Here is a 22,678-nt window from a genome sequence, read left to right as displayed (position 1 = left end):
AGGGGCCATAACTTCTACAGGACTGAATGAATCCGGACGCGAAACCCCAGGTGCACAACTACACATGCTGACCAACATTCCTGTAAAGTTTTGTGACTCTACGTCAAATACTTCCAGAGCTACGCACGACACAACATTTTCGGAAGGACGGACGGACGGACGGAAGGACGGACAGACAAGAGCAAATCTATAATTATGCCCCCCCACAAAGTGGTGGGGGCATAAAAAGGATCATATACATTGACATGGAAACAAAATAGCTGCCATTTTATCAAATGTTTTAAGTATTCAAAACTTTTCTTAATTTTGATTCTTTCACTACAATAAAATTTACAATCTTTTAAGAGGATATTAAACACAGCCTTACTGACCTGGAATTCATGTGGTTGTAACTTGCCATCTCTGGCCTTTGATGCTAATATACCAACATCTTCTCCTATCTGTGATAGACCCTGCACAGTATAACAAAAATTCCATTTAGTTTGAGCATACTTTCTGAAAATATGGACTATCAATTTGACCAAGGTGGACAAAATCCAGTTTGTTTTTTTTTGTTTTTTTTTTTTATTTCTTATGGGAACTTTGTCCAACACTACTTTCTGTAACCTTAAAACAGTTTTCATTTGTTTAACAAGCTGACACAGTCAAAGACAGGGTATGCCTAATGGTAATGTTATTGTATTTAAAAAAACTGTACAACCAGCATTAAATAAATATTCAGCCTGCATCATGAAGACAAAGAATGACTTGACTTCCCTTCAAATGTGTACTGTTATAAATTATAATTCAGTCATCATCCACTCCATACAAAAACACTAAATAATGTAAACAAAAATTGTCACTTTATCAATTATGTTTATTTGAACTGATGTAACTGTGACTCTTTATTTTCTTTGGTTTAGTCACACTGACAATTAAGTTTTGCCAGCTTCTGGTGGTGGAGGAAGACCCCAGAGGCCACTCGGAACATTATTTCAGGCATGGGCAATTATAAAACCAACGACCTTCCATAAGCCACCTTAAGAATTCCAAACTCCAAGAAAGGTTTCAAAACCCATATCAACAAGCAAATTCGATGAATTGGTATCCCCCGCCGAAAGGGTTTGTGGTGAGGAATGGCAAAAAGATATATCCAGCAAAAAGTGAAAGGATGTTAATAAGAAGCAAATAATTTCATTAGTCAAAATCAATTTAACAGAAAACAAATGTTTAATTAAAGAGTATATAATAAATGTATGATACTTTGATCCTGACTAAAGAATTTATTTTGAATGGGATATGCTTACTGTAACAAGCTTAGCTTAAATTCTTTTAAAATTAAATGCAGTTAATTGAAATATGAGCTTGAGGTTTAACTGGAACGAAATATTGTCTTCGAGTGGTTTGGCACCAGGTGTTGCTGTTTAACATGTACATTTGAACTTAAAAGGACAGTTTCCTTAAGAGAACACAGGTAAGATATCTTGAACATGGCTGAGGGCAAGGTTCGTGCAGTCACAACTTAACATGTTGAAGGTTTGAACATTTAAAAAAAAAAAAAGGAATGGAAATATATATATGTATATATTTATTTTTTTAGGGGGTGGGGGTGCAGGGGAACGGGAGAGGAAACAAAATTTCACATGTTGATTATAAATATTGATTGAAAATTAAACATTAAAAAAAAGAGGGTAAAAGGGTGAAGTTGGTGGGGGGGGGGGGGGGGGGGGAGGATGCATGATCAGTGGTGGGCATGACTGGGTGGAGAAGTGAGGTGGGGGAATGGTACAACTTGGAAGGTTTGAAAAAAATCTAAAATAAGAAATGAAAATTTTATTTTTTTTTTGGGGGGGGGGGGGGGGGGGTTTGAGAGGGGGGGGGGGTGTGACCAAGGCAAGTGGGTGACCAGGTGTGGGTGCGCAACTTCACATGTTTATAATAAATGTTCATATAAAAGAATGAAAGAAATTTAATGAAATTCTGCCAAATGGTAAGTTTGTTATGTACAAATAAATTATGTGGATTTTTAGACAATTAAAGGGCAATAACTCTGAAGTTACAAAAGAAATCCGTACAAAACTGTCTGTGCACAACCACATTATAGTGCTCTAAATTCTGTTAAAGTTTCATAGTTCTAGGTAAAATATATCAAAAGTTACGATGCAGAAATTGCCATATTTATAGATCTATAGTACCCTATATAGTTAACACTAGAAATTTCTAAGGGCCATAACTCTGGTGTTACTTGGGCAATCTGTCTGAAACTTGATGGGCCCCATAACCTCATAGTGGTGAACATGTATATGAAGTTTGTTTGAAAAAAATCTAAAATAAGGATTTTTTTTTTTTTTTTTTTTTTTTTGAGGGGGGGGGGGTGGTCAGGGGGAGGTGTGTGATCAAGGTAAGGGGGTGACCAGGTGTGGGTACACAACTTCACATGTTTACAATAAATGTTCATGGAAAAGAATGAAAGAAATTTAATGAAATTCTACCAAATGGTAAGTTTGTTATGTACAAATATGTGGATTTTTATACAATTAAAGGGCAATAACTCTTAATTTACAAAATAAATCCGAATGAAATTGTGTGTACACAACCACATTATGATGATCTAAATTCTGTTTAAGTTTCATAGTTCTAAGTCAAATATATCAAAAGTTATGATGCAGAAATTGCCATATTTATAGTACCCTATATAGTTAATACTAAAAACTTCTAAGGGCCATAACTCTGGTGTTACTTTGGCAATCTGACTGAAACTTGACGGGCCGCAAGAACTCATAGTGGTGAACATGTATATGCAGTTTTAAATAAATATTCCCAACCATTTCCTAGATATGGCTCCAGACGGACGGACGGAAGGACGGACAACGCCAAAACTATATCCCTCCGACTTTCGTCGGGGGATAATAAGGCAAGTGACATGAAGCCAGTCAATTCTAATGAACCTTATAACCAGGGATATCATATCCAATAGTGTGGCCAAGGAAACCTAGATTTAACATCTGAACAAATTTGCCAAACTGGCATCTCACAAATATATTGTAATAGCTTCAGCTAACAGCAGACAAAAATTTCCTTAAGTACAACTCCTTACAACTGTCACTTATTTTCGAACATATTTTGCTGAGAAAGAAAAACACCACCAAAACTTTCAATGATAAATCAACAATAGGGATTCAGTTTTACAGATTGTTGATAAGTAAAAGAGCTTACCTTCAGATCAGCTCTGAATACAATAGGTGTAATAAGCCCAGCATCTGTCGCCACGGCAACATTTATATCTACTGTATTGTACCTGAAAGTTCCATATTTATATGTTATAAAAACTTGTATTGAGACTTACTATTCAACTGTGCAATTCTGGATGAAATATTAAATAAATTAAGCCAATCATATTAATCAGACAAAGTCAATACCAAACAATTGCACAAATATGAGAAATCAGGGTCATTTATGAGCCAGGAAGATCGTGGAAACGTTGGATGCTCATCGGTGGTGCTTCATATGTGTAACTGTGATGAAGGTTATTTTAGAAGTGTACCAACTGGGATTGTATTCTGCAAAGAATTTGTGACATTAGTTGCTGTGATCTGCTCTTCCTTGATATATAGTTAAATGAAATCCCTTTACTAATGTAAGTGAATGGAGATTGAAAATGTGTACTGTTATTGTAACACTTACTGTCTCACAAAGCTATCCTGCCATGAAGAATTTGCCTCGGGTATCTGTTTACACGCCAAGGCCGATGCTTTGATGATAAAATCATTCACAGAGATTTTTTTGTTGTCTTTTGCTAATAAACTGTTCAGTTCTTTTCTTAACCTAAAATAAACATAAAAGATAAAAGCTATGAAAACTGCACCAGTTTTGGTTTTATACTGACATTACATAGTGCATGTATACACAATTTTAATTAATCTAAAAAAAAAATTTTTTATGTAGTTTCAAAGAGAAACTGCTTTTACATTTCCAATTTCAAAGATAAATCTCTCTTTCTTACTTCAAAACGGTAACTTTTCTTAAGATTTCACAGAAATATTATAAACTTCATTTCAATGAGAAGCTGTTTTCTTTTCATAACTGCAAAGAGAAACTTCTTAACATGAATACAACGAGAAACTTACATCATTTAAAAATGAAAAAACCTTATTAATGTTACGTCATTATTTTAAAATAGAAATGCATAAAGCTTTATCTTAGATATATACCTACATAATAATACAAGCTTAACATTTATACAATCCTGCACTGAACATGGGCAGCTAACAAACTTCATGTTTAGTTTTCCAATGAAATGTTCAGTTTGAAGTTAGTTTCTCTTCTTAAATAAACAAAATGTATACTATTTTGAGCAAAATCTGTTGAAATTCCAGATAGAAAACAATGGACATTAATGTTAATAGAATTATGAGACATATATGTATGCAGGTCTAAAGGAAAACCCATTTTATAGACTTTTAATTCTGCACACAACTGTAAGTACAGTTGAACCTGCCTTAAAAAGCCACCTATATCAAATGGCCATTTGCCAAAATAGACTTTCTGTTGTTATTTCAATCTGTCTTAAGCCGCTACCTGTCTTCAGCTGGCAGATTTTATCCCTCCCTTGATAGCTGCTTAATAAAGGGTTGATTACAGTTTCTATTGACTGAACTGGACTTTGAAGAATAATGAAACTCTAACATAATACGACACATCATTGACAAATTATCAACTGTTCATATATGAAAAATGGTATATAATGACTTACTCCAAAGTTTTATCAAGTGTAACATCTATGGTGAGATAATAATGAGGTATAGTCTGTTTGGACTCTGTCAACCTCTTAGCTATAGTCTGAAATAAATTCAATTAATCAAACAATCAATCAATCAATGAAAACGAAATTGTTACATACAATTTAACACCTTGGAAACAAGAGCTGTCCGTAAGACAGCCAAGCTCGACTATTCGAAATATTGTCACAGAAGCAGGAAACTATTACCCAAAATGTTAAATATCAAAAGAGTTTTAAGTTCCGAAACGGGACATAATTTGACCAAAATGCATATTAGAGTTATGGGACTTGATCCTATCAACTAGTTTTATAACCCCGAAGAAACATGTTAAGTTTCAATTCCATATCTGCATTAGTTTTGGAGATAGCAACTTGCATGTAAAACTTTAACCAGAATTTTCTAAGTCCAAAAGGGGGCATAATTTGCTCAAAATAAATGTTAAGAGTTATGGAACTTGACCCAGTGAGGTTGGTAACTGACCTAGAAAAAGAATAATTAAGTTTCAAATCTATATGCCTTTTAGTAATAGCTGTTTGTACTTGCACACAAAACTTTAACCAGAATTTTCTAAGTCCAAAAGGGGGCATAATTTGGCTAAAATACATGTCAGAGTTATGGGACTTGATTCTATCAACTAGTTTTATAACCCCAAAGACACATGTGAAGTTTCAATTTAATATCTGCATTAGTTTTGGAGATAGTAACTTGCATGTAAAACTTTAACCAGGATTTTCTAAGTCCAAAAGGGGGCATAATTTGGCTAAAATACATGTCAGAGTTATAGGACTTGACCCAGTGAGGTAGGTAATTGATCTAGAAAAAGAAAAAATAAGTTTCAAATCTATATGCCTTTTAGTAATAGCTGTATGTACTTGCACACAAAACTTTAACCAAAATTTTCTAAGTCCAAAAAGGGGCATAATTTGGCTAAAATGAAGGTCAGAGTTATGGGACTTGATTCTATCAACTAGTTTTATAACCCCGAAGACACATGTGAAGTTTCAATTTAATATCTGCATTAGTTTTGAGATAGTAACTTGCATGTAAAACTTTAACAAGGATTTTCTAAGTCCAAAAGGGGGCATAATTTGGCTAAAATACATGTCAGAGTTATAGGACTTGACCAGTGAGGTAGGTAATTGATCTAGAAAAAGAAAAAATAAGTTTCAAATCTATATGCCTTTTATTAATAGCTGTATGTACTTGCACGCAAAACTTTCACCAAAATTTTCTAAGTCCAAAAGGGGGCATAATTTGGCTAAAATAAAGGTCAGAGTTATGGGACTTGGTGCTATCAACTAGTTTTATAACCCCGAAGACACATGTGAAGTTTCAATTCAATATCTGCATTAGTTTTGGAGATAGTAACTTGCATGTAAAACTTTAACCAGAATTTTCTAAGTCCAAAAGGGGGCATAATTTGCTCAAAATACATGTTAGAGTTATGGAACTTGACCCAGTGAGGTTGGTAATTGACCTAGAAAAAGAATAAATAAGTTTCAAAGCTATATGCCTTTAAATGATAGCTGTATGTACTTGCATGCAAAAACTTAACCAAGGTGTGACGCCGACGCCGACGCCAGGGTGAGTAGAATAGCTAGACTATTCTTTGAATAGTCGAGCTAAAAATGAGAAAAAAATAAACATCTTTGTTCGACTGAAGCAGCTTACAGCAAAACTAGTCATTTCCTTAGTCTGACGTACAGTTTACCATCTTTAAAAGACAAACACCTCCCTACAACAGTAGATATTTTTATTTACAATTTTAAACAGATTCCAAACTCTTACAGAGGAAGTGGAAGGTGGTTGTCACCTCAACCCCACCAATTATAGATTATATGGCGGCTTTCCTGCCTTTGATGGTGAACGACCTCAGGTGCACCTTCGTGTATAACTGAAAGCATGGATGGGTTCTTTGAAAGAACCACAGACCTTCCATAAGCCAGCATGATAACTTCCTCAAATGAAAGAATTCAACACCCCAAAGTGAGGGGCAATCTGCAGTTACCGACCTTAATCGTATGGCAACAGTGGCCCCGACAACAGATTATTATAATTACATGTATATGGTTATGATCTATATTCTAAGGTGGTCTCAGCACAGGTTGTACTGTAAATTGCATTACAGGCACTTTATCTATTTACACTATAATGTCTCACCTTTCTCATATTAGTCAGTGGAATATCTACATAAGCTCCTGGAGCTGCAGGGGCACCCACAGCGGGGGCAGGGGCTACTGCACCTGGTGTAAAGTTCATTACATCTTCTGCTCGAATCTGACCATCTGGACCACTACCAGTCACAAGCTGAAATGGACACAAGAGGATACATTCTCATATTTGTACAAGCACACATACATATATAACTTTATACATGTCTAACATTCCAAATTTAGAGCATTACCATTTTTCATACATTTTCAGTGTATACATTCAAGATGTACCAGTAAAATATATATTGTAAATCTTTAAGGTAATCAATCACATTTAAGCAATATTTTATGACATTATCTGCTTTTCTTATATTATTTTTTATCTTTATTCAGAAAACAAAAAGACCCATTACACAGAGATAGGTCACTACTAGAAATGTACATTTATAGTTGTGACACAACTTTTATGTCTTTTTTATTAATATTTTTGACTATGGTCTCGCTGTCAGAGTGATATTTCTAAAACAAAACCATGTGGACAACTTCACATGTTGAATAATATTCCTGTAATGTTTCATAATACTGGGGCAAGTACTTTTTGAGGTACATGTAACACAAACATAGGCTTTTTTTAATTTTCATGCATATTTTTGACTAAGTCAAGGCCCAAAACTCTGGTCTGGCTGTGTGAGATCCAAATTAAAACCCCTGGTGCACAACTTCCTGTGCTGAATAACAGTCCTGTGAGGTTTGATAACATATAATGACAAGAATTTGAACTGATGGATGGACAGATGGACGGATGAACAAGCAGACAAGGGCAACTCTTAGTGCCCGGGGCACAAAAATAATGAGTAAATGTGTCTTACATTTAGGTCAACTCTCTTCTCAGCAGCTAGTGTCCTGGCATAGGGTGTAGAAAAAACTCTTGCTCCTGTTGCTGATACTGCCGGTGCTGCCTGAGGTGGCGCTGGTGGTGGTGCCTGAGTTGGAGTGGGTGTGGCAGGTCTAGGAGGGGGTGGAGCAGCAGCTGGAGTGGGAGGAGATGGGGATGGGGGAGCTGCCTCAGCTTTTCCTGACACTGAAGAATCATCCGCAGCTGTCGGGACGTAATCTTTGAACGCTGCAATATCACCCTCATCAGCAACTATGATACACAGCAACTGTAAGACATAAACAATACATTCATACAAACAACTATCATGCAGAAAGAAGATCCCTAGAAGATGTTATAAAAACAAAATTTTGTTAATACACAGTTTGATTAAGATAAGTAAATAATCAAAGCGCTGAAAAACATTTGTTGTACTTCGTTATTTTTTAAAAAAAGTTTGACACAGTTCATGTCCTTTGGCAACTTCCCAGCTTTTCATGGTGGAGAAAGACACCGGGTGCACAGCACAATCAAAGGCTATGGGTAAAACCATCAACTATTTCATACTTGCAAGCATTGCATAAATGTGTACTACCACTATAAAACTGGAAGCTTCTTTTAAGCAATCAACTGTTACTGCACATGACATTTAATCATGAATGTAGCTCTACATACAAAACTAGAAAATGCTTTTGTAAAAAAGCACATGTCTCCCCCAATGCAAAGTCCTATAGGCAAGGAGTCAATAGGGGTCAGGAGCGAAAGTGGAAGAGACACTGATGGTTGGCTGCAATAGGGATCATCTACTTGGCATGTCCAGTCATCCCGCTAAATTTCAACACTCTTGGCCTAGTGGTTCTCAAGTCACTGTTCAGGCTCCTGTGACCTTGACCTTTGATCAAGTGACCTCAAAATAAATAGAGGTCATCTACTCTGCATGTCCAATCATCCTATTAAGTTTCAACATTGTAGGTCAAGTGGTTCTCAAGTTATTTCCAAAAAATGATTTTACATGAACAGGCCACTGTGACCTTGACCTTTAATAGAATGACCCCAAAATCAATAGGGGTCATCTACTCTGCATGTTCAATCATCCTATGAAGCTTCAACATTCTGGGTCAAGTGGTTCTCAAGTTATTGATCGAACTGGTATCAATGTTCAGGCCTCTGTGACCTTGACCTTTAACGGAGTGACCCCAAAAACAATAGGGGTCATTTACTCTGCATGAACAATCACCCTATGAAGTTTCAACATTCATGGTCGAGAGGTTCTCAAGTTATTGATTGGAAATGGTTTTCCATGTTCAGGCCCCTGTGGCCTTGACCTTTAACAGAGTGACCCCAAAATCGTTAGGGGTCATCTACTCTGCATGACCAATCATCCTATGAAGTTTCAACATTCTGGGTCAAGTGGTTCTCAAGTTACTGACCGGAAATGGTTTTCAATGTTCAGGCCCCTGTGACCTTGACCTTGAATGGAGTGACCCCAAAATCGATAGGGGTCATCTATTTTGCATGCACAATCATCCTATGAAGTTTCAACATTCTGGGTTAAGTGGTTCTCTAGTTATTGATCGGAAATGGTTTTCCATGTTCAGGCCCCTGTGACCTTGACCTTTGATGGAGTGACCCCAAAATCAATAGGGGTCATCTACTCTTTATGACCAATCATCCTATGAAGTTTCAACATTCTGGGTCAAGTGGTTCTCTAGTTATTGATCGGAAATGGTTTTCCATGTTCAGGCCCCTGTGACCTTGACCTTTGACGGAGTGACCCCAAAATGAATAGGGGTCATCTACTCTTCATGATCAATCATCCTATGCAGTTTCAACATTCTGGGTCAAGTGGTTCTCTAGTTATTGATCGGAAATGGTTTTCAATGTTCAGGCCCGTGACCTTGACCTTTGACGGAGTGACCCCAAAAACAATAGGGGTCGTCTACTCCAGCAGCCCTACAACCCTATAAAGTTTGAAGGTTCTAGGTCAAATGGTTCTCCAGTTATTGCTCGGAAATGAAGTGTGACGTACGGACGTACGGACGGACGGACGGACAGGGCAACAACATTAAATTTATATATTTAGTTAAGTTAAATATATAATTATGAGGAGGACTTTCTACATATGAAGTAAATATCTAAATATGAAATTTTAGTGAAGAATAGCCATTGGAAATCTTTAAACATGTATGTATTCATTCATGCTTGCAATTGAATTAAATCAGTTCAGTAGTAACAACAGAGTAATCTGAAAGCATATTCTCTAGTTGGCCCTCTATCTACCTATTACCAGGCTTAATGAGTCTCTTGTACTTTCAGCATCCATTTTTAGCAATATTTTTACTATTTGTTGCCACAGGAAAGTGTTTGATATTGCAACTACATTTAAAATAAGCTGTATATTCAGATGGACAGACAAGAAGGCACACCTTATGTCTTAAAGGTTGTCAATCACAATTAAACATTTACCACACTTTTCACTTTTGTTATATGCATTTAAAGACTTATTAATTAAAGGAATAAAAAGACCCACTACATAGTATTAAATTTCTATAACTTTATGTATATACACTTTATTTTTATAAAAAATTTGCGATTATCCCCCTTTAATATGAAATTATTCATAAAGTTGAATATTTCCTTTATTTCAATATATATGCAAGTTCTACTTTTACATCTGCTTCCATAGGTAATTGGATTTTTCAACAAGAGCTGTCGGAGAACAGCAATACTCGACTATTCAACAGCCTTGTCAATTGAATTAATACGAGTCGAAAAAGGGGCATAATTTTGTAAAACTGGGAAAAAGGGTTATGAAACCTTCACAGTGCTTATCAGCTCATAAAGTGAACAAGTGCGTGAAGTTTCAATCCTTTCCCATAGGTGGATACTGAAATACCAGCTTACATACAAAAACTTAACCAAAAACTGCTAAGTCGAAAAAGGGGCACAATTTTGAAAAAAATGCAAAGTAGAGTTATGGGACCTACACAGTGCATGTCAGATCATGACAGTGAACAAGTGTGTGAAGTTTCAATCCATTCCCATTAGTGGTTACTGAGATACCAGCTTACATACAAAACCTTAACCAACAATTTCCAAGTCGAAAAGGGGCAGAATTTTGTAAAAAAGCAAAATAGAGTTATGGAACCTGTGCAATGTAGGTCAGTTTATCACAGTGAATAAGTGTGTGAAGTTTCAATCCATTCCCACAAGTGGTTACTGAGATACCAGCTTACATACAAAACCTTAACCAAGAATTTCTAAGTCGAAAAAAGTGCATAATTTTGTAAAAAAGCAAAATAGAGTTATGAAACCTTTGCAATGTAGGTCAGTTTATCACAGTGAATAAGTGTGTCAAGTTTCAATCCATTCCCACAAGTGGTTACTGAGATATCAGCTTACATACAAAACCTTAACCAAATCGGGAAGCCGACGCAGACGCCGACGCCAACGCATGGGTGAGTCCAATAGCTCTACTATTCTTTGAATAGTCGAGCTAAAAATCTGAACTGAAAGATAATTTTTAAACTGTATCTAACTTCTGCATTCATTTATTTCAAATCTATCTTGGTTGAAAAAGGAGGTTATAACAATTTTCAAACTTCAACTAAAAATGCAGTTTTTATGCAAATCTTAAACAATTATAATACAATTAGTTTTATATTCTTAGCATGTTTATCAAATTTATACTTCTTGGTCAGGCAACAAGGACAGTAAAATCAAATTTTAAAAACACCAACTTATACTAAGCACTAAGTAAACACAAATATGTGTAAATCAGATGTTAAGCTTCAATGCCCAAAATCTGATATACCACATAATATTATAAGTCCCTCTCTGGTAAGATTAAAATGACAGAAAATAAACAGACCTTTCCTAGAGGAACATCTTTTGTGCCTTCAGGTATGAAGATCTTTGCTAGATAGCCTTCCTCTGATGATTCAAACCCCATTGTGGCTTTGTCAGTCTCAATCTCGGCTAACAAATCACCTTCTGACACTTTGTCCCCTTCCTGCTTCTGCCAGTTTATAATTGTTCCCATTTCCATGGTAGGAGATAATGCTGGTAACGTCACTTTGAAATGATCTGGTAAGTCTGAAATATAACACAGTCAATGTTACACCCGACAACATAGCCATTTTTACTCACTACTTTTATTATATACCCGTATTTACCCTAAGTCTTGGGACACCCTAAATCTTGGGACACCCTTAAAATCTGGAAAAATAATTATTTTTCTTGTCCCTAATTTTTCGGACATGTATTTTCTCAGCATATTTTTCGTCCCTAAGTGTTGGGACTATGGCTGTTACTGATTCATGATGTAAGTCAAATACCGTTATTATACATTGTATGGTTTTTGTATCGATCAAAATGTCAAATAATTATAAGAACCAAAGATTACTTTTTTAACATTTTCGTGTCGTGTTTTTACTTGATATTCTTTTGACAGTAAAGTGTTTTTTTACCATACCAGTTAAGTGTTGTATATTTTTTTTTTACTGCAGCCAGGAAGTCCGTTTTCCGTTAGTTAGTTATTTTTATTTACCACTGACTGGAATTTACCCGCGAATCGTACAGCTATCAAAACGCCATGCCGGTAATTTTCCATTCCACGAGCACGTGCGACCTATCGTAAAGTCTAACTTACAACGCCGTTACTTTTGTTTATTGACACGTATACAAACAAGAGCACCGCCTTGCGGGTGCTGACGCTCATCTGATTTTTTTTGTGTAATAGAAATATTGTCCTACCCATGATTTTCTAAGTCTAAAAAGGGCCATCATTCTTGCAAAAAGCAGAATAGAGTTATGTTTCTTGATGTACAGTGTCCACTTATGATGGTGAAAAACTATTGCAAGTTTTAAAGCAATAGCTTTGATAGTTTATGAGAAAAGTTGACTTACACATAATACTCAACCAAGAAAATGATTTTCTAAGTCCAAAAGGGGCAATAATTATTGCAAAAAGCAAGATGGAGTTATGTTGCTTGCTGTACAGGGTCAGCTTATGATGGTGAACAAGTGTTGCAAGTTTCAAAGCAATAGCTTAGATAGTTTAAGAGAAAAAGTTGACCTAAACATAAAACTTAACCAAGAAATCTGATATTTTCTAAGTCCAAAAGGGGCCATAAATCTTGCAAAAAGCAGGATGGAGTTATGTTTCTTGCTGTACAGGGTCAACTTATGATGGTGAACAAGTGTTGCAAGTTTTAAAGCAATAGCTTTGATAGTTTAGGATAAAAGCTGACCTAAACATAAAACTTAACCAAGAAAACTGATTTTCTAAGTCCAAAAGGGGCAATAAATCTTGCAAAAAGCAGGATGGAGTTATGTTTCTTGATGTACAGGGTCTGCTTATGATGGTGAACAAGTATTCCAAGTTTCAAAGCAATAGCTTTGATAGTTTAGGAGAAAAGTTGACCTAAACATAAAACTTAACCAAGAAATCTGATATTTTCTAAGTACAAAAGGGGCCATAAATCTTGCAAAAAGCAAGATGGAGTTATGTTTCTTGCTATACAGGGTCAGCTTATGATGGTGAACAAGTATTCCAAGTTTCAAAGCAATAGCTTTGATAGTTTAGGAGAAAAGCTGACCTAAACATAAAACTTAACCAGGCAACGCCGACGCAGACGCCGACGCCGACGCCGACAACCGCTCAAGTGATGACAATAACTCATCATTTTTTTTCAAAAAATCAGATGAGCTAAAAACGCGCGTCACACATTCATTTTTTGATTTTATCGCTTCAGATTTTCAACGTAGATTGAGAAGTAATATAATTTAAATTCTATAACGATTTTAAAAAGGTATCGACAGAAATGTAGGCAAAATTCTATAAAAACGGTCGAATTTTCATAAAATTACTTGCAAAATTTCAAAGAGCGCGATCCTAAATACTTATTTCTTTCTAAAAGTAAATAAATGATGCAAACTATAGGCATAAAATTCAGACTTTTGACCACAAAGTGCAAAAAACAGAATAGAAAAATCTTAAATAATGAAAAAGCGGCAGCAATTTAAAAATATGAAGTAAAACGATTTTTGGCAAACAGATTTCTGTTACGTGACCTCGTGAACGTAAATAGAAAATCGGGACGCGGTTTAAAGAAACAAAAACAACGATGTTGTTGCGTTTTTTTTAATAAGTTTTGAATGAATCTTTGTGCATGTACATGTATTTTTTGACACGACACTTTATAATAAGATATTCTTCTCAAACCGTTTTGAAATTTCCTTGAGGGCAAATAGGTCACAGAGGTAAGATATCCGCTATTATTAGTTTGACACGTTTACCTGTCAGTTTATACGGGATATTGCACATTCACTTTAACAAATTAAAAAGAAGTTTTTTTCATTGATTTTCACAACACTAGATCTACTTCTCAGCTCTTTAAAGAACTGAGGCGGTACGATCAAACAGTGATGTACAACTTGGCGCGAAAACATGACGTAATGCCATGAAAATCTCGGGGAAACTATACCGCTTGATCTCCACTTCTAATGTCATGATACCGACACACTTTTAGCTCTTGAGGGGTGTTAATTGATGATGAAAACAAGGCCAATGACTTTGTTTATCAACAGAATAATTACCGATAATCGTTAGTTTATTTTTTCGCTTTCAACACGGGTGGGTGGGGGATGTTACCCGATGACCGAGAATTGTGTCCATATTTTTGGGACACTTTTCAAAATAATTATTTTTCGGGAAATAAGTCTTGGGACAGTGAAAAAAATAATTATTTTATACTGTCCCAACACTTAGGGTAAATACGGTAATGTTAAATCATTATCATGCCAAGTTTCAATAGCTTTTTCAACTATTTATACCAGCATGCAATGTAATATACCATTACATTTCAGTATTAAATCTAATCTAATGAAAAGCATGAAATAATCTAGAATTGTGTCCATAGGACATGGATGCCCCCACATACTTTGCCATCCTATTTATAGCAAAAACTATTAAAGGGCCATAACTGCAGTAAAAATATTCACAGAAAAAAATTCCTTCCTTTTTGGTCATCTGCACATCATGCTCGTTCATCTGTGAAAGTTTGATGCAAATCAGACTAATAGTGTGGGAGAAGCTGGACACACAAGATTTTTTTCTATATTCTATATATAGCAAAACTTCCAAAGGGAAAGTCTGAAACTTTGAAGATCTGGCAAATAGGGTGGGAGGAGTTGGACACACAAGATTTTGGTATGCACGTACCGATTCCCATTAGTCAAGAAGATATCAAGCAGACAGCATGGACAGACACAAATATGACACCCATTTACTTTGTACTTGTTTGAATTTTATCCTGTCACTTGCAGTATTTTCGACCCGATATCAGGGTGCCGTATATCTTTCTTGATATACCGTCAGTTGACACGTGACCAGTGATATACGGTCAATTGATCATGTGACCTTATGATCGATACTGTTGTCATAAGAAAATTTGCATTGAAACCATCACCATGTGTTGGAAATGTCCAAACTAAGAAAATGAGTGGTCAAATAATGAGTTTTTATTCAAAAACGAAGAAGTTATTGCGATTTTTAATTGTAACCACATTACTGTGTTGGTGATTACGTCATTATATAAGTGACGTCATTACGCATATGACGCCATTAAAACGGTTGTCGCACACTTATTTTTGTAAAATAAATTGCCAAATATCGGAAAATGAAGTAATGACAAGATAAATAGAATAATAGGTTAGTGCCTAAGATGGAGAAAGTTTATCTGGCTCGGCTCCGGACCAGGGCTTAGGAAATTTGCCGGTTTGTCGGTTTTGGACAGATTTTTTACTTTTCAGACCGATTCGTGAAGTGAAAAAACGAAAAAAATCGGTCCCGTAAAAATGGAGAAAAGTATAAATTTCAGTCTGATATCTCAATACACGATCACCTGCCAAGCAGGAAATTGTTGGTCGCACCCTCAGATAATCAATAAACGTGTCAATCGGTCTGATTGTCACTTTGATAATCGGTCCGTAATTAGCACGTGACGCAATCAGCGCTCGCGTGGCACATCCTTTAATGTTAGCAGACAGCCGACTGCCATGTATTAAACATTTTTGACTGGTTTCCAAATGTTTCTGACGGGGATCCACTTCTTTTATTTAGAATCCGACGGATGGTTTATTTAAAAAGGTTATGTTTGATCACGGGTAAAAAACAAATGGTCACTGCATTTAATCATGTACATTATAGGTCTTTGATTTAAAAAGACATCACACGGAAAACCGATAAAAATATTTTTTATAATTATTTGATTTGAAAAAATTACATGATTCATTTGTTGGGGCTCCAGTTGAAAGTTCAAACAAGTGCAGAAAATCGTCTTTGAAACCCGACTGTACAAAAAAGAAAAAGAAAAAAATGGACCGGCAAACATGAATGATAAAGAAAACCGAAGTGGCGCTGTTTATCAAATTGGTCTTTTAAAAAAACGTTTCAGAATGATATTTTGTTTACATCAGAAGAGAACATATAACTTTATATAATGTAGTTGCTTATTGAAGTACAACGTAAGTGAAATGAAATATGCGTGGCCAACCCGCGTGACCTTTTGGTACTGTACATGCGGGGAAATTCGATCTCAGCGTTCACATAACATACACATTCGGTCCGCGGCAGAGTATTCTTAAAATACTGAGGCTGTTTAGAAGAGAATATATGTCGTGTAATTCACTTTGACGCATTGTATTTTATAGAATTCCGTCAAAGAATGAGGAAACATCACAAAGTATCTGCCGTGTATACGGTACCGAAGTCACGTGCGTTGGCTTTTAGACTAGTTACGTACACTGTGTCAATGCCGGTAATTTTATCCCTGCAGGAAAGCAGGAAAAACATCGAAATTTAAACAAAGTAACGATCACACATAACACTGAAACACTGTCTTCACTGTATGGTAACTCGCGGTGACCGGTAACTTAGTTTTAATGCATGACATGCTTATTTCTTTACTCTATCACGTTCTACAAAATATGTAATATTGGGAATGCGGTGGGTGAGGTAGCGCAGATTTTCGTTTCGGACCGATTGAGTTATCAAAATTTCCGGAGCCCTGCTCCGGACGTTATCAGGTTCGCCTTCGGCTCACCCGATAACCTCCTCCACCTCGCCAGATAAACTTTCTCATCCATGGCACTAACCTATTATTCTCTATATACGCAGATGGACAGACAAAAAGCCAAACCTTACATCTTATGATCTTAAATGTGGCCAACATTTAACAACATTTAACAACATTTCACGACTTTTTCAAGTTTAGTATAAATATTCTTTTTCAATTCTAGTTTTATGAAAAATCCTCCTCATTTAGACCGAGTAGACAAGATGGACAGACGCACCAATGGACTGGCATTACTTGGAAAAGCCTAATTTACACTTTGTATCTTGGACTATAACTAGAAAAGACGTAATATACCTGAAGAGTAATATCTTTTCTGTGATATCCATGGTCTGTTCTTTGCCTGCAAGTTCAAAACACTAGGGCACTGGCACCTGAAAATCCAAATAAATACCTTATACATTATATTTTTTACACAGATATATGGTTAATTGGTTGCTGCTAAACCATCTGATTATCCAATTATTGATTGAAAAATAACAAGCCAGTAAAATATATTTTGCTTTACAGCCTCAACTGCATTAAATTCGCAGTGACTGAAAGAAAAAGTTTGAAGACCTCCAAAGCTAATGTATTCTCAGATCCTCAGCATTCTTTACAAGTGAATAAGGATAACCGCAAACCAAAATGATACCAGTCTTCTTCAGGAATGACATCACTGCCTTAGAAATCTGAAAAAGGCTTGGTTGATGAGTTTTCACCCAGAAAAATTATTTGGACACATGACCCAACCATAACAAACTATTCACAATACTGTCATACACCGAGTACAGTAAGTATCAGAAATCACAATCTGACAGCGAGGGTTTAATAAATATGTAGACTGGCAGTACCTACTACTTAGGAACTTTGTCCCCTTTATTTGCAATATAGTATAACTGGTACCATTATAATCTTTAACATGTCAGCTAGCAACTGTAACTATTAAAATAGAATGACAGTACAAGACTAGAGGCTATTTGATAATTTAGTAACAAGCTACAGGACCAGTTGTCGTGTTGACATCCTGAGTGTGCAAATATCAATAACTGCAAATAAAACAACATAACTTTTGGCAAAAGAAAATCCAATCAACATGCTGAATAATTCAGAATCAATATATTTTTATAATATTTAAGAGATGTCACAGTAAAATTCAAAGTCCATCAGTCAATGAGAAATTAAAATGAACAACTTTTTGTCAAATTGGCAGTCATAATTATGTGGTCCGTAGTGGTCCGACATAAAAGGATATTACAAATGTATAAAGGATATTATAAAAACATCTAGAAATCTGATTCTGACATAGGCTAAATAAAATAATATGTGTGGTTCCGGTTACCCGACCGACCCTATCTTTTTCCGCCGACCCTAACTTTTTTATTGTTATCAATAACCTGAGGTTCCGGGTTTTGACCCACGAAAATAGAGAAAAACTCGTATTTGACCCGCACAGAAAATGTCCCGTGCGTCGGCTTGAGCCGCAGAAATTTTATTTGAAGCGTCTCGAGTTCTAAAGTTCTGCCAGGGCTCCAGATAATTTTTTTGGCCTAACAGCATTTACTCGTCATAATTCTTGCGAATGAGTAAAATGGGAAAATCTGAAATTGACTAGGAGTAATTTTACTCCTGAAAATTTGTAAATGAGAATAAAACAGAAATCAGTTTTATAACATAATTTTAAAATTATGTAACTATTGTGTGTAACACCCATGACATTGTTTGCAGTTCAGTTTCAATTCAGCATTCAAGTTTTTGCTTCTTTTTCTCCATTGGCTTGCTTTGGCTTCACACTCACTGCCAAATCCAATAGATTATTCAATATACCTTTAACCATGTTTTGGGAATCATTTTTTGTTGGTTTAAAGAATGCGTAGCACGTTTGTTCACTTCATACATTCTTAGAAAGAGACATATTGTTGTTACTCCACACCGGAAGTTGATATTTTAAATCGACACCGCTTTAAAATACACTACCTTACCATCAATGCTTATTCCCAACAATTTGATTTACGCACGCATTGAGTGAATAATATAGTTTAACCTAGGTTTATAGAGTACCATTCAATGCCTGTGTACTTTCAATGTGGCAGAATGAATGCCGATCGTGCTCTATTATGTAAAGCATCACGACGATTCAGATTTTGTTTAGGCCTAAAAAAAAAATATGTTTGTTTCCTGTAACCCGACCGACCGTAAGTTTTTACCGCCGACCGCAATTTTTTTATGGGCTGAAATTCGAGATTCTGATCATATCTTTATTGATTATAGGGATAATTTAGTTGCACCCGACCTCGTCGCGCATAGTCACGAACGTTCCTGGTTCTGTCGACATGAAACAACATGGCGAAAAGCCTGTTTGTCTGTAGACTCGAGGTTCCGGGTTTTCACCCGCGAAAATCGAGAAGTTTTCCTTGATGCATATCGAGACAAAAGTTCTGCCCCTAGTCAATCAAAATCTCGGTGAATTTCAATACTGTTCGCCGCCACAAGCAGAAGTATGGCAGTAGGCGGAGCGTCATATACTAATTAGCTACTGACAGATGTCAATCACGCCACGCGCCGACTGACACGTGGTTATCTCGCGGTTTGTATTTAGTACTTCATTATGAAAGGTGTTTATTGATCAAGGTGTAAACGTTAATTGATAAACAATTCGTAGAAGAGCAGTCTATTATCATGTTTGTACCACTTGTTCAGGGGTCACGCTGTCGGTTGCACTTGAGCCATTTGCGACAAAAGATTAATTGTGGCCCCGAAAATCTCTAATTGGCAAAAACGGCCCGAAGCTATGTCTGTCTGCAAAACTATGAACTTTGCCTGTTACACAATGTTTACTGAACGAAAGGAATCAGTGTAGAAAAAAAACTTGTATGAACAACATCTGTTATTGAAAGTTTTCAACAATTTTATTTGATTAGTAATTTCATTTATTACAGGCCTCGACCTTAGCGGTGGACCGTTGGACTGACGCAACCAAAATCGGCAGGTCCACTATCAAAAGTTGGGTAGACCGACGGTCAACCAATTTTCAGTCACGGTCTGCAAATAAAATAAAACCCTTAAAAGTGGAAAAATAGGGGTGATGGGGGGTGGGGGATCGTACCCATATCGGCGAATTCACAAAACGAAAGTTGATTTTGCCTTAGTACGGCATTCTACAGTTATAAGCATTGGCGAGTTAAAGTCAGGATAGCACGAATGGACTACTCCACCGATCGGGTGAGTGGTTTTTACGTGGTAACTTTACCAAATTGAGTAATTACATCAGGCAAAATTACCTGGATTGACTGGAATTTACCCGCGAATCGTAAAAATATCAAAACGTCATGCTGGTAATTTTCCATTCCACAAGCACGTGCGCCCTATCGTAATACTTAATTTACATCGCAGTTACTTTTGACACAAAAAAACGCGCGTAGTGCATTCATTTTTTAATATATTCGCTTCAGATATTCAACACCGCTTGAGAACTAATACAGTTTGAATTCTATAACAATTTTAATAAGATATCGACAGGAATGTAGGCAAAATTTCTTTAAAACGATCAAATTTTCATATAATGTTTTGTAAAATTTCAAACAGCGCGATCTTGCTTATTTATTTCCTTTTTAAAGTAAATAAAAGGTACATACTATGGTAATAAGATTCAGACTTTTGACCAGAAAGTACAAAAAACACAATTAAAAAATCTTAAATAATGAAAAAGCGGCAGCAATTTAAATACATGGAGTAAAACGATTTTTTGGCAAACAGATTTCTGTTAGCACGGCAGAATAGGTTACGTGATCTCATGAACGTAAATAGAAATGTGGTTTTAAAATGAGGCAGTATGATGTCGTTGCGATTTTTAATAAGTTTTAAATGAGTCTTCGTACATATATTTTTTGACACAACACTTTGTTAGATATTCTTCTCAAACAATAATGTAAATTTCTTGAGGGCAAATAGGTCAGTATATCGTTCACGATCTGACACATTTACATGTCAGTTTATTCGGGATATTGCACATTCGCTTTTTAAAAAATTAAAGAAAAAACTTTTTTACTGATTTCTTCTCAACAATTAAAGGAATCGAGAAAGTACGATCAGACAGTGATGTGTCACATGGCGCGAAAACATGACGTAATGCAATGACAATCTCGTGGAAACTATACCGCTTTGATCTCCACTGCAGATGCCACAATAACCGACACACTTCTTTTAGCTCTTGGAGGGGGTGTTACTTGATGATGAAAACGAGGCCAATTACTTAGTTTATCATCAGAATGATTACCGATAATTGTTGATGTTTTTTTTTTTTTCACTTTCAACACTGGTGCTGATTGTGTCCATATTTTGGGACACTTTTCAAAATAATTATTTTTCGGGATAACAGATTGCTACAGTCTTCCATTTTTGATTATTTAGAAATAAGTCCTGTTTCTTTGAGTCATATGAAGTTATGACGTCTACAGCATCACAATTTATGAGATAGAATTGGAGGTCCACTAAAGTCTGAGCAGGTCTACTAGATTTTAGCAGTTGGTGAACCTGCTGGCAACTGCTGAAGAAAGTTAAGGTTGAGGCCTGATTAGGCAGTTAATTGGCGATAATAAGGTTACTAAACACTGAAATGTTCTGACACCTACTAAAAAAAAATTTAAAAAAAAAAAAAATTCCCTTCCTACCGACCCCCATTTTTTCCAGCATGTTACAGGAAACAAACATATTTTTTTTTTATGCCTTACGCTAGTAAAAAGTCACTGCATGCGTTTCTGTAATTTCATGTACGTTTTTATACGCTAAAAAATTAGCAGACATGCGTATATGCAATATTTCAAAGCGTAATGTTTGCTAATACGCATCTTATCTGGAGCCCTGTTCTGCCACTTGTCAATCAAAATCCCGGTGAATTTCAATATTGTTCGCCGCCACAAGCGGAAGTATGGCAGTAGGCGGATATTTGAATACTAAAATATGAAAATTGTTTAATTTTGACAATCCTTTTAAAAAGTTGCTAAAATTTAAAAATTCTGATCCCATAAAATGTGTTTTGCCGCCTTTTAATGAATGATGTCACGGCGATCTCGACATTATTGATTTCAGCAAACTTTCATTTTATCGGCTGAATAATGCAGTGATTTTTTCGAGATGATTAAATATTTAGTATGTATTCACACAAAATTTTGTTTGGAGACAAGTATCGATATCTTTAGCAAAAAACAAGTATTATTACTTATTCATAAGGAAATCTATTACCGGACAGCTAGAATTTTCTAGCCGTCCAGTAACCAGACGCTTAGAACGCAGGCTAGGCGTCCAGTTACCTCACAGCTAGACACTTCCTTTGTGGAATCTGCAATGACAGGATTGACCAAATCCTCCATGCATGAATTTGTAACTTTCTTTTTAGAACAGCAGGTGTCAGTTGCCATTTTGTCCATCAATGCCATTCAACAAATGAGATAGGTGTGTTTGAAGAGCACTTTGGAAAAATGAAGCAGTGACTGATAAAATAAGTCGCGAAAACAGAAGACATCTGGATATTTTTTTTCTTACTGCGCTTGACTCTCCTTGTAGCAAACACTGGCTTTGTTAAAGTTGACAGCGCATGATAGTGCTCGTCTTTGCGCACATCTCTGAATAACTTGTCGAGCTGCAAACGCTGGGCGAAACATTTTATTTGTTGGAGCACAGTGCCCCTGTGACCGTCAGAAATCCTTGGTTGGTTTCACATTTACTGACCTTCATAATTTTTTGATAACAAATACTTTTAGGTAGACTGATATCAAG

The 22,678-nt window shown here is 36.0% G+C and overlaps 1 protein-coding gene across 1 annotated transcript in view; it reads right to left on the bottom strand.

Annotated features, from left to right (window-relative positions):
• Positions 1–22,632, bottom strand: part of LOC123541360 (dihydrolipoyllysine-residue acetyltransferase component of pyruvate dehydrogenase complex, mitochondrial-like) — a 28,626-nt gene extending 5,994 nt beyond the window's left edge. Inside the window, exons 1-9 of the mRNA XM_053527312.1 lie at positions 22,445–22,632; positions 17,222–17,298; positions 11,659–11,882; positions 7,783–8,076; positions 6,921–7,067; positions 4,733–4,818; positions 3,664–3,804; positions 3,196–3,277; positions 372–452 (exon numbers count right to left, since the gene is read on the bottom strand). Coding sequence (XP_053383287.1) covers positions 372–452; positions 3,196–3,277; positions 3,664–3,804; positions 4,733–4,818; positions 6,921–7,067; positions 7,783–8,076; positions 11,659–11,882; positions 17,222–17,298; positions 22,445–22,563 — 1,251 coding nt within the window. The 5' untranslated portion in view covers positions 22,564–22,632. The remainder of the gene's footprint in view (positions 1–371; positions 453–3,195; positions 3,278–3,663; positions 3,805–4,732; positions 4,819–6,920; positions 7,068–7,782; positions 8,077–11,658; positions 11,883–17,221; positions 17,299–22,444) is intronic.
• Positions 22,633–22,678: the final 46 nt, after the last annotated feature.

This window comes from Mercenaria mercenaria, chromosome 16 (genome assembly GCF_021730395.1).
Source record: "Mercenaria mercenaria strain notata chromosome 16, MADL_Memer_1, whole genome shotgun sequence".
Classification (NCBI taxonomy): Eukaryota; Metazoa; Mollusca; class Bivalvia; order Venerida; family Veneridae; genus Mercenaria; species Mercenaria mercenaria.
Note: the sequence above shows the minus strand (reverse complement) of the source record. Positions and strands in the feature narration are given on the sequence as shown.